Source organism: Phacochoerus africanus, chromosome 4 (assembly GCF_016906955.1).
Source record: "Phacochoerus africanus isolate WHEZ1 chromosome 4, ROS_Pafr_v1, whole genome shotgun sequence".
Lineage (NCBI taxonomy): Eukaryota > Metazoa > Chordata > Mammalia > Artiodactyla > Suidae > Phacochoerus > Phacochoerus africanus.
Window position 1 is genome coordinate 72276936 of NC_062547.1, and position 13773 is coordinate 72290708.

Genomic DNA, 13773 nt, shown 5'->3' on the forward strand with positions numbered 1-13773 from the left:
TTTTAGATCCTACATACAAATATCATATGATATTTGTCTCTGTCTAATTTCACTTCGTATGATAATTTCTAGGTACAGCTATGCTGCTGGCAATGCCATTATTTCATTCTTTTTTATGGCTGAGTGATATTCCATTGTATATATGTACCACATCATCTCCATCCATTCCTCTGTCATGGGCATTTAGGTTGCTTCCATATCTTGGCTATTGTAAATAGTGCTGCAATGAACATTGGGGCACATGTATATGAGTTCTTTTAACCATGTTAAACCCAGGTATCCATATCCATGGTGATCTATCTCTACACTTAGAAGACTCGTTTGTTCCATTACTAATGCTGTTGTGATGTTAGGGTATCATTGACTGGAACCACCCACCTTGGCCAGGCACCATGATAGTCACTTACATGAGTTGTCTCAAAATAAGAGGCCCAGATAAGGAGCAAGGTGCTGCCCCGAAGACTAACTGGGAGGACATGGGAGGGGCCGGTAGAGGGGAGGAGATGACCAATGTCCCAGAATCCTTGGTGCTGGAATCCATCTTGGCCGAGAGATGCACGTGCATCTCCAGGAAGGACCCTGGGCCAGACCAAGTATGGCTGAGCAAGACGATGGACAGTTCAGCCTGGAAACTAACCCCACTCCCATAAAACCAGAGACTTTGAGCCACATGGCAAAGCAGTTCTGGATTCCCTTATCCTGCTGCTCTCTGCCCACCACGGCACCCCTTCCCAATAAAGTCTTTTGCTTTGTTGGCACGTGTGTCCCTTTGGACAATTCATTTCCAAGTGTTAGACAAGAGTCCATTCTTGGGCCCTAGAAGGGGTCCCCCCTCTGGCAACAGTGAGAAAAGGTAGCTCTAGGGGAAATACATTTATGTTTTCTTTCTTTCTTGATGCTTTTTAGGGCTGCACCAGAGGCACATGGAAGTTCCTAGGCTAGGGGTCGAATTGGAGCTGTAGCCGCTGGCCTACGCCGCTGTCACAGCTATGCCAGATCTGAGCCACATGTGTCCTACACCACAGCTCATGGCAACACTGGATCCTTAACCCACTGAGTGAGGTAGGGATCGAACCTGCATCCTCATGGATACAAGTCAGATTCATTTCTGCTGAGCCATGATGGGAACTCCCTATTTTCTTACCTTAAAGCGGAGGATAATACTTAGAAAGTACTCCTCTGTTCCCCGTGACCCTAAACGTTGATGGCAATGGTCACACCTATAAATATATATATGGCCCTGGAGCACAGGGAATTTTTATGACAACAAAACAATTATTCTGTATGATGACATCATGGTGGGCACAGGATGTCTTTCTCAAAACTCGTAAACAGTACAACCCAAAGAGTTAACCCTAATGTCAACTATGGACTTCAGTTAATAATAATGTATCAATATTTTTTCATTACTTATAGCAAATATATCATGCAAATGAAAGATGTTAATCATAGAGGAAACAGTGGGGGGTAGGGTGAAAATGGAATGTGTGAGAAACCTTTGTACTTTCCATTTTTGTGTAAACCTAGAACTGCTCTAAAAAGACAGTGTATTTTAATGTCTTTTCCCAATCTGGTAGACACTAGCCACACATTACTACTGAGCATTTAAAATGTGTCTTGTCTAGAGTTCCCGCTGTGGCACAGTGGGACCGGCAGCATCTCTGGAGCCCTGGGACGCAGGTTCGACCCCTGGCCTGGCACAGTGGGTTATAGCATCTAGTGTTGCCGCAACTGTGGCTTAGATCTGATCCCTGGGCCGGGAACTCCAGAAAAAAAATAAAATAAATAAAATAAAATAAGGGTAATCCTCCACTTCCAAGGATGAGCCGATAAGCTCTGAGGGAACTCAGGAAGGACACAAAAGAATACCTGCCATCTGGCAGCCATCAGACTGCAGCCACTCCTAATGGCAGGAGCCCTGAGGAAACTCAGGATGTGAGAACACAGATACAGGCCCCAGAGAGCTGAGGTGCATCTCAAGGGAATGAGGTCAGTTGAGCCCCGTCTTTTGCATCTTCCCATACATGGAAAAGTGCTAAATTCCTTAGCTTGAGATGCCGAGTTTTCTGTTATTACCAATAATCCTTTGTTCCTACTACCTTCCCTTCATTGCAAAATTCCTGTATATCCTACCTCTGCACCCCCACCTCCTCAGAGCAGTCTTAGGGTCACTGAGTCCTCAGTTTTGTCCATGGAATAATACATAACTCTCAGTAAATAAATAAATAAATAAATAAATAAACTGTGGCTAATCCTAATAGTGATGGGCAGTGCATGTAAAATAGACAATGGCTAATTAATATGTATTAATTAGATGAAAGGATGAAGAGAAGGGATAGATGGAGGGATGGAGAGAGAGAGAACGATAGAGAGAAAGTGGGACAATGGGAGGAGTTGATGGATGGATGAATGAATGAATGAATGAAGGGAAGGAGGAGGAAAGGGAGTGGATACAGGAACAAAATTTTGAGATCGAAGGACCGAGTAGGGAGATAAATGGCAACCCTGGGTGTAGAAACAGATCGTGACACTGGACAAACAGGGAAATAACTGAATAGATGAAAGAATGTCCGTGTCACTGTTGAGTTTTGATATAAAGATAGACCCAGGGACTGCTCCATAAATACTAGTAACTACAGAATTATTATATACTTTGGGTTTATTTTGGTTGTACATAACAGAAAACCAAACTTAAATTGGCTCAACAAAAACAAGACCTCTCCAAGTTATCATGCATTCTGCACAAACCATGGAATTTAATCTCTTCCATGGCCCTAATTGGGTCACATGCTCCTTCTGGATCCATTCACTGCCCCAGGTAGAAAGGAATCAGGTTAAGGCGGAAGAGCTCCTTAAGGATGTGGTCGGTCACACACGAACCACATCACTTCTACACGATGAGAAAGAAGTAATCCTCCACTCAAAAATCTGGAAATCTACTCAATACTCTGTAATAATCTCTATGGGAAAAGAATCTGAAAAAGAATGGCTATATGAATATGTGTTACTGAATCACTTTGCTGTATATCTGAAACTAAAACAACATTGTTAAGTCAACTATATTCCAATGAAAAAATCTGGATGTCCTAAGTGGAATAGAAGGTAGATGACATGTAAAGAGACATTTAACAATTGTAACCACAACTATGTTTCTCTATTCTAAAATTCTCACCACATCAGAGTTGCCTTGGGGCGCAGCAGGTTAAGGATCAGCATTTTCACTGCGGAGGTTTGGGTTCTAGACCTGGCCCGGGAAATTCCACATGCCACAGGCATGGCCAAAAAATAAAAATAAAACAAAATCCCACCACGATATTAATGTCACATACCGAACGTAACTGAAGTATAGCATGTCATACATAGCTCGTCTGTCATATCAGGACCAAGTCCACTTTGCAGAGAGAACTAAAATCAGAACCAAAGACACCACATAAAATAGGAGACTGTTCCCAATCTAGGGGAAAAGGCTCTCAACGAGTGTACCCAACAAAGACTTGTATGCATTCTATATGCTCTTTTCCCCAAAACAACCCAAGTAAGTGTATAATGAACTCGAACAACTTCTGACAGGTGATATGAAAATGGAATAAACACAAGGAAAGGTGCTCATTTTAAAAATGACAATGAGATACCTCATTTTACCTACAAAAAAAAGAGCTAACCATCAAAGAACTGATACTATCAAGTGGTGTCGAGGATGTGAAGGAACTGGAACTCTTGTATATTTCTGGTACTTATAAACTTATAAACATTTTGAGGATCTGTTTGTCAGTTTCTTTTCAAGCAGATCATTAACTTCATATATGACTTAGCAACTCCACATCGAGGTATTTACCCAAGAAAAATGAAAACACGTGGCCATATATACACATACAAATCTTATATAAGAATGTCTGTAGCAACTTTATGATAGAAAAAATGGAAATAACTGAAATATATATCAACAGGACAATGAATAAGCAAATTTTGGTATACAATAGTGTGAAATACTACTCAGCAATAAAAGTAACAGATTGGCAACATATGCTTGAAATGGATGAATTGAAAAATCATCATGATGAGCAAAACAGGACAGACACCAGAAGAACATACTGTATGATTGATTCCATGTATATGTATTTAAAGAACTGGCAAAACTAATCTGTTGTGATAAAGTCAGTACCAAATGATTTTGGGGTGGAAGACCAGGAATACATGATTTAAAAAGATCATGAAGGAACCTTCAGGAGTGATGCAAGCATTCCATATCTTTGTTTTTTTTGTTTTTTGGTTTTTTTTTTTTTGCTTTTTAGGGCCATACCTGCCACTTATGGGGGTTCCCAGGCTAGGGGTCTAACAGGAGCTACAGCTGCCAGCCCATACCACGGTTACATCAGGTCTGAGCCACGTCTGTGACCTAGCCCACAGCTCATGACAATGTCAGATCGTTACCCACTGGGATCGAACCCGAAACCTCTTGGTTCCTAGTTGGATTCATTTCCGCTGCACCACGACGGGAACTCCAAACATTCCATATCTTGACTTGACTTGATTGACATAGTTGATAGATATCCATGTACATATATTTGCAAACTCATCAAATATAAAACCTACGTGTCTGTGTGTAAAATACTTGAACTGAAAACATAGAAGGCTGTTAAGCATAACACTGCACAAAAAAACTACTCAACAAAAGCCTACATTCTGCTAACAGTTCTACTAATATGATGAAGCCATTCTCATGGATATTTGAGTCAGATGTCTTATTCTTTTTCCAGGCTAGTTGGGATGATGGACATGGAGCATCCTGTAATTTTCAGAGTGAAGTATTGCTGCTGCTTCTTGGTAAATAGGATGATTTTTCCATCTACATATGTGAGTTTGTGGGAGAGAAATAAAGAGAATTAATGCTGAAATATTAATTAAAGCCACTTAGAAGTCACTTGTTGGGAATTTCCCGGCAAAAGGATAAGATTCATATTAAAGTGTGGATCCCAGGGTAAGTCTGAATGTTTTTCTTCCACATTTAATGTCCTTAAGTTTGCTTTTTGTATCAGAACATCCAAGATCTCAAAGTAAGCATGGAGCCTGGCTTCCTTATCTCAGAGATGATGACGCTGACCTCAAAGTCATCCCAAATTAATTGCATTAGTAGGACTGAAACCTAGGTCTCTCTCCCTCTCTTTTTTTTTTTTTTGGCTACGCCCATGGTATACAAATGTTCCTGAGCTAGGAGTTGAACCCATGCTATAGCAGCTATTGGGACCACTATAGTGACAACACTGAATCCTTAACCCACCATGCTACAAGGGAAATCCTAGGTCTCCTAATCTTAAATCTTATCTAAACCCATCTTATTTATCCCTTCATTCATTTTTCCTTCATCATTATCAAGTAAAAGAAGAGAAATAGTTTGAAATGTCTTATCTCTTTCTTCCTGTACAATTTTGCCTATGCCAACAACCCTTAAAGTTTTTTTTTTTTAAAAAAACACTAATATTCCATAAAGTATCAAGATGTTTTCTACAGGAAAAAAATTCTCAACCAAAGTGTTTGGTGAGTTCTGAGTCCTGTGGCCTGGTTGGAGGGTTACAAAGCCCATGCATGTTGAAGGCTCAGAACAAAGCAGCAGAAAAACACCTGTTTGGCAAATTTGTGAAACTCATGAACCAATATCATTTAACTAAGAGAGAGTTTCATTCATGTTTCTATAACTCTTCAATTTGGACTCAGAAACCAATAATTCCTAGAGTTCCCCTGTGGTACAGTAGGTTAAAGACTCAGCATTGTCCCTGCAGCAGCTCAGGTTCCTGCTATGGGGCGGGTTTGATCCCTAATTTGGGAACTTCTGTATGCCACAGGTGAAGCCAAAAAAAAAAAAAAAGGCAACCAATAATTCCAGAAAATCATTTGGTGTGCAGATAGTACATGGGTCTGTGTAGGATCACCCTGCCCTAGAGATGCACTTTAAGCTGAGACAGAAATGCTAACAGGTTAACCAAGAATCACTGTGTGGTTCCATCACAACTGGGGAGGCAGACCTTGTTGCAGGCAAAAGAGAATATCTCAAACTAAGACACAGCAAGGATGGGGAGAGTGATCATCTTACCTCCTGGGTGTGGGTGGTAAGGGCAGAGACTGTAGAGATGTCAAATCTGGTTGCTTTATTCATCGCCCTAAACCACTTTATATATTCTGCTTTCACCTGAAAAAGATTAACAATGAAAATCTTGCCTTCATTTTATATATATATATGTGTGTGTGTATATATATACATACACTATATATATATATATAGTCTTTTTGCCTTTTCTTGGGCCACTTCTGCGGCATGTGGAGGTTCCTAGGCTAGGGGTCGAATCAGAGCTGTAGCCACCAGCCTACGCCAGAGCCATAGCAACATGGGATCCGAGCTGCATCTGCAACCTATACCACAGCTCACGGCAACGCCAGATCCTTAACCCACTGAGCAAGGCCAGGGATCGAACCCGCAACCTCATGGTTCCTAGTCGGATTCGTTAATCACTGAGCCACGACAGGAACTCCCATTATTATTTTTTTAATTTAATTTGATTGGATTAGAGTGGGCTTACCATGTGGTACTAGTTTCAGGTGTACAGCAAAGTGAATTAGTCATGAATATAAATATAGCCATTTTTTTCCATGTAGGTTATTACAAACCATTGAGAAAACCATCCTGGTGCTGGACAGTAGGTTCTTATTAATCATCTATTTGATACAGTAGTGTCTATATGTTATTTACATCCTCCCAATTCTTCCCTCCCCCACCACTGTTTCCCCTATGGTAACCATAAGATTGGTTTTGAAATTTGTGAGTTTATGTTTCGTAAATAAGTTTTTTTGTACTATTTTAAATTAGATTCCACATATAAATGATCTCATATGATATTTGTCTTTTGTCTGACCTACTTCACTTAGCATGATACTCTCTAGGTCCATCCATGTTGCTGTGAATGGCATTATTTCATTCTTTTTAATGGTCAAATAATATTCCATTGTTTACATGTACCGCATCTTCTTCATCCATTCCTCTGTCGATGGATATTTAGGTTGTAAGCAACCTGAAAATCTTGCGTTCAAATGCTTTCTGGCTATCTGCACAAATGCTACAGAGGATGCCACCCCAAATAGGGTTTTTTTCCATTTATATTTGCAGATCTAGATCTAGGCTACATTAAAGAGATTTATCTATGAGTGTTAACAGAGATATTATTTATTGATCAGCTCATTAATAGTCATGTTAACAACAACACAGCATTTCTTTATCACTAAGGGCCTGAGAAATTTTCTGTAACCATTGAGAACTGCTACCTCTTTTTTTTTTTGGCCGTGCCCTCAGAATATGGAAGTTCCCAGGCCAGGGATCAAGCTGGAGCCACATCAGTGACCAGAGCTTCAGCAGTAATGACGCCAGGTCCTTAACACTTTGGGCCACCAGGAAACTCTGAGAATTGCTGCCTCCTCTTAATAAAGCAATTTTAATTGAAAGATAAGTAAGTAATGATTATAAGTTAACAAAAATTTTTGGGTCATTTTGCTGTACAGCAGAAAATGGCACAACACTATAAATCAACTAAAAATGAAAAAAATAAAAATTTAAATCTTGCATAGTGAAAACACTGACATGAAAGATGAGATCTGATTTTTTTTTTTCTTTTTAGGGCTGCACCCACAGCATATGAGGTTCCCAGGCTAGCTGCCAGCCACAGCCACAGCCACAGCAACGCAGGATCCTTAACCCACTGAGCGAGGCCAGGGATCGAACCCGAAACCTCATGGTTACTAGTTGGATTTGTTTCCACTAAACCACAACAGGAACTCCTCCAAGATCTGATTTTTTTCATTGCTTTCCTTCTGAATCTCATGGAACCTGGTCAAATGTATGGCCATTATTATTACGGAACCTTCATTTACTTTTCTATGAAATGACACTATGAGTTTAACTCCTTCAATTTTTCAGAGAAAATGCTTTATATGCACAGAGCCTGGAGCACAGCAGATGTCAATCATTTCATTGAATAGATATTGACTAAATGTGAATTGTAGTATATCGTGACTTTCATCCTTCATTCTGTATGCATGTATTATTCAAAGGGCCTGCACTAGTGTATTTTGAGTGTTGGGTTCTGTGCAGATCCTGGAAGGGTCCACTAACATGCCGCTTTGGCATAAGGATAAATTTGAGCTGAAGACAAGTGAGAATCAATTGGTGCAAGAGGAATTTTCTGCCTTCCTCTCATTTGCCTACAATTGGGGCATAAATCTCCTGTGTGAAGGTGGCCAATTTCCTATCCATCTCCAGTACCAGGAGGAGGAAAATGACCCCTATTACTGGAGATGGAGAGTCAGCACCAAGATGAGCTGAATGTATTGGGTTTTTTGGGAACACAAGTGGCAGGCTGTTTCTATGTAATGATTTTGAGCTAGTTTGACCAAGCTACTGACCTTACCACTCCTACATTTCCACTGTAAGATGCATTAATATTTTTGGGGTTTCTTGTTTGTTTGTTATTTCTTTTTACATCCGCTCCTGTGGCATATGGAAGTTCCCCAGCTAGGTGTCGATTTGGAGCTGCAGGTGCTGGCCTACACTATAGCCACAGCAACACCGGATCCCAGCTGCATCTGTGACCTACCCCACAGCTTGAGGCAATGCCAGATCCTTAACCCACTGAGCAAGGCCAGGGATCAAACCTGCATCCTAATGGATACTAGTTGGATTCTTAACCCACAGGAACGTAACAATGGGAACCCCCAGTATTTATGTGGTTTCTTGTTTCTCATTTCTCCACTCTTCAGAAAGCAGCTACTGGATCCTCTTCAGAAAGCAGCTACTGGATCCTCCCAAAGGAATAACCATTAAAATACAATTTGAATATTAAGCAATGGAAAACATCGTCCCCCAGACTTTAGTCCTATTGCTGTCAGACCCCATATGTGTGATCTGAGATGATGAAGGAGAAAGCTACTATCCGGTCCTCATGGCAGATTCATGTCTGGAAAACCAGCTTGAACTCCCTTGACTCAGAGGAGAAGGCTAAGAAGGGGAAACATGGGAACAAAGCATCCATTCAGTAGGTGACAGAAAGGAGGGCACAACTGTGGGAGGAGGATCAGCCATGCAAACAACCTGAAAGGACCTCAGGTGGGAGCTGGGGAAAAAGACACAGAGGGTACGTTACCTGCTGATTGAAAAGGCAGTGGACCAGGAAGATGTAGACCCCTTGCAGGACATTGGTGATGGTGAAAGCGTAGGCAATGATTGATATGAAGGGCTCCTTTACAACTTCAACGAGAAAGAGGCCTAAACACCAGGAGCAGCCCAAGAGGAAGAGCTGGGCAATGGCTTTAAACGTCAGCATCCTAGTAACACCAAGGAGGAAAGTCACCAACCTCATCACCTGCCCTCCTGAGCCGTGCATGGTCCTGCTTTCAGATACTCAGCTGCCTTTCTCCCCAGCGACTGGTGGACCTTCTCAAGCTGGACTGGACTTGGAGGAACTATGGTTCTGAGGGCAATCCTTGGAAGCAAGGACTATTGTTTTAAATGTAAAATCTCTAGTAACAGATAGATATGTGTTTATTCCAAGAGGTGTTCTTCTCCTTTTTTTTTTTTTTAATTTGGCATAAGTTTTCTTTCTTTCTTTTCCTTCCTTCCTCTCGCTCTCTTCCTCCCTTTCTTTCTTCTTTCCTTCTTTCTCTCTCTCTTTTCCTCTCTTTTTCTTTCTTTCTTTCTCTCTTTCTTTCTCCCTTCCTTCCTTCCTTTCTCTCTCTCTCTCTTTTTCTTTCTTTCTTTCTTTCTTTTTCTTTCTTTCTTTTTCTTTCTTTCTTTCCTCTCTTGCTCTCTTTCCCTCCCTCCTTTCTTTCTTCCTTTCCTCACCCATGGCAAGTGGAAGTTTCTGGGCCAGGGATTAAACCTGTGCCATGGTAGAAACCAGAGCCACAGCAGCGACAACACCAGGTCCTTAACCCTCTAGGCTGCCAGGGAACTCCCCATCATGTGTTCTGATACGAATGTTTACACTAGGATGGTATTTTACATCACTTTTTTTAAATGTGGAAAAACACACACACAATTTATGACACTTACATTTAAGAATACAGTTCAGAAACATTAAGCACATTAACACTAGTGGTGCCCCTATCCATCTACAGTACTTATTTATCCTGATGAACTAAAACTCTGCAGCCATTAAACAATAACTCCCTATTCCTCTCTCGCCCCAGCCCTTGGCACCCACAATTCTACTTTCTGGCTCTATGAATCTTCTCGTTAATTTTAAAGTTGCAAATACACATGATTTTAAGGTAGATCTTAATATGTTTTTGGCCATGCCCATGGCATGCAGAAGTTCCAGGGCCAGGGATCCAACCTGCGCCATAGCAGCAACCTGAGCCACAGCAGTGACAACACTGAATCCCTAACCAGCTGCACCACCAGGGAATTCCAGGTTGATCCTCATTTGACAAGTGGTTCCTAATATTAGCCAAGACTCTACAAAAGACTGTTTATGGGAGTTCCCGTCGTGGCGCAGTGGTTAACGAATCCGACTAGGAACCATGAGGTTGCGGGTTCGGTCCCTGCCCTCGCTCAGTGGGTTAAGGATCTGGCGTTGCCGTGAGGTGTAGGTTGCAGACGCGGCTCGGATCCCGCGTTGCTGTGGCTCTGGCGTAGGCCGGTGGCTACAGCTCCGATTCAACCCCTAGCCTGGGAACCTCCATATGCCACGGGAGCGGCCCAAGAAATAGCAACAACAACAACAAAAAAGACAAAAAAAAAAGACTGTTTATGAAGTTCATATACATGTCAACTAAACATATACACATAAATAGATCCACAAATTTTACCTTGTTCTTTAGAGCAGGGTTTAGCAAATTTTTGTCTAAGGCCAGATGGGACATTATTTTCAGCTACAAGATCTTTGTCTCAGCTATTCAACTCCACCATTGTAGGGCGAAAACAGCCATAGATCACACATAAATGAATGATTGGGGCAGTTTACCAATACGACTTTATTCATGGATGCTGAAATTTGAATTGCATATAACTTTCACATGTCATTAGATGTTCTATTTGTTTCCAACCATTTGAAAGCACAGAAATTATTCTTAGTTGTTTTGTTTTGTTTTTTTCTTTTTATAGTGCACATACGGTGTATGGACATTCCTGGGCTCGAGGTCAAACTGGAGCCACAGCTGCCAGCCTATGCCACAGCTTCGGGCAACACCAATGCTTAACGCACTGAGCGAGGCCAGGGATCGAACCCGTATCCTCACAGACACTACGTCAGGCTCTTAACCTGCTGAGCCACAATGGGAATTCCTCATTTTTAGTTTAAAGGCTGTATGAAAACAGATAGAGGGTCAGATCCAGTCCATGAACTGTAGTTTGCTATACATGAACTTAAAGGACTTTAGAGGAAAAAGGAAGACTCTTTATATAAAGTGGAAACCATTCTCTGATACAGATTGCTGTCATCCTTACCTGTCTTCTATCCCATCTGTACAATAGGATAAATATATCTACTTCCCATGTTTCTGATACAGTGCCCGATGCATACAGTAGGTGCTCAGTAACTCTTCCCTCCCTCCACCTATCCCCACTTATACTTGTCTCTCTCCTCAGACGCACACTCAGTTTCATGGATATCTGGAAAATACATATTGCATTGCCTACTTTGGAAAAAATCCTGTAGAATTGCAACTCATGGCAAACTCTTCTCACTACCCAAACCTATCTTACCTTGTGTTTTGTATCTTGGACACTTCTTTATTGAGGGACGAAAGTCGATCTCTCAAAATCCATAAGGTTACCAAATAAAAAACTAAGTTAATCTAAAAAGAAAAAAAAACCATAAGAACAGACTCACGGACATAGAGAACAGACTTAGAGAACATAGAGAACTTGCCAAGAGGTAGGAGTTGGGAGTGGGATGGACTGGGAATTTGGGGCTGATAGAGGCCAACTATTACATTTAGAATGGATAAGCAATGAGGTCCTGTTGTACAGCACAGGGAACTACATCCAATCTCTTGGGATAGAACATGATGGAAGATGGTATGAGAAAAAGAATGTACACACACACACATATATATATGTCTGGGTCACTATGCTATATGGCGGAAATTGAAACAGTATTGAAAATCAATAATACTTTAATAAAAAATAAAATAAAAAACAAGATACTGTAGAACAATATATACAGTTAATCTAGAGAGCACTTAAAGCCATGGGGAAAGCTGTGAGTTTTTATAGGTAGAATATGTCGAAACTCATTTGGACCAGACTGGAGATACTTGTACGATAGATACCACGTGCTGAAGGCTCCTGAAAGCTCACAAAAAAAGCATGGGTGGATAATTAGGTGGCATAGGGACTATGCAATGTGATGGCCCCATCAATTCCATTCCTTGTGCATGTGGCCCATGGGAAGACATTTCCCAGGCTCTTTTCAGATAGTCTGGGGCATGTGGCTGAATTCTAATAAGTGAGATGTTGGTGGCAGTGATGTATGCCTGAGGCCTCCACAGCTATAAAGAGCTACACTCTCTTCCTCTCCAGAAACAACCAAAGAGGCCCTGTGTCAAAATAAGAGAGTCACAAATTTAAATCTAAATCCCACATGGGGGAGAGCATCTTGATCCACATTGGACTTTGCAAGAACGACACACAAGAAAAATATTTGTCATGTTGAACCAATGAGAAACCAGGACTTATTTGTTGCTGCAGCATCTTTTAGCCTATACTGACTGATCATTGGACTAGATTCTAAGTAGAACAGGCATAAGAACTGAAGAAAATTTAAGGATACTTGGTGACATGACTTCCAAATCTCATTAATATTATCACATTAATACTTATCTTATTCCACATCAACTCATTCCTTTAATCAACAAATATTTATTAAACACATATGATATGTTAGATACATATGGAGATACAGAGGTGATTTCCTCTCTACTCATCAGCATTTAAATATGCTTGAAAAAACATTTTAAATACATAAAGAAATATGCTCAAACATCTGCTATTTAAAGAAAACAAATGACTGTTAAAAGAGTACCTATTTTTCCCTCCAAACTGTTGGTGAGAATGTAAATTGGTGCAGCCCCTATGGGGGACAGTATGGAGGTGCCTTAAAAAACTAAAAATAGAACTACCATATGATGCAGCAATCCCACTCTTGGGCCTATATCTGGAGAAAACCCTAGTTTGAAAAGATACATGCACCCCAATGTTCCTAGCAGCACTATGTAAAATAGTCAAGACATGGAAGCAACATAAATGTCCATAGATAGATGAATGGATAAAGAAGATGTGGTACATATATATAGTGGAGTATTACTTAATCATAAAAAATGAAATAATATCATTTGCGGAAACCTGGAAGGATGTAGAGATTATCATCTTAAGTGAGATAAGCCAGACAGAGAAAAAAAATCATATATCTCTTATATGATATTTTTTGATATATGATAGATTATATGTGGAATCTAAAATAAATTGATACAAATGAACTTACATATAAAACAGAAATAGACCCAGATATAGAAAACAAATTTATGGTTACCAAGGTGGAAAGAGGGGGAGGGATAAATTAGGATTTGATGATTAACATACATTACTATATATAAAATAGATAACCAACAAGGACCTACTGTATAGCACAGGGAACTATACTCAATATTTTGTAATAATAAATGTAATAATAAATGATAAATTAGGATTTGATGATTAACATACATTACTATATATAAAATAGATAACCAACA

The 13773-nt window shown here is 40.4% G+C and overlaps 1 protein-coding gene across 2 annotated transcripts in view; it reads right to left on the reverse strand.

The window, feature by feature from the left end:
• Positions 1 to 4420: 4420 nt before the first annotated feature.
• LOC125125790 (adhesion G protein-coupled receptor E3-like) overlaps positions 4421 to 13773 on the reverse strand; it is a 43235-nt gene continuing 33882 nt past the window's right edge. Inside the window, exons 15-18 of one of the 2 annotated variants that reach the window (XM_047777300.1) lie at positions 11744 to 11835; positions 9183 to 9363; positions 6089 to 6184; positions 4421 to 4846 (exon numbers count right to left, since the gene is read on the reverse strand). In XM_047777300.1, the coding sequence (XP_047633256.1) occupies positions 4796 to 4846; positions 6089 to 6184; positions 9183 to 9363; positions 11744 to 11835 (420 nt within the window). In that variant the 3' untranslated portion in view covers positions 4421 to 4795. The remainder of the gene's footprint in view (positions 4847 to 6088; positions 6185 to 9182; positions 9364 to 11743; positions 11836 to 13773) is intronic. The other variant, XM_047777301.1, reaches the window with a different exon arrangement.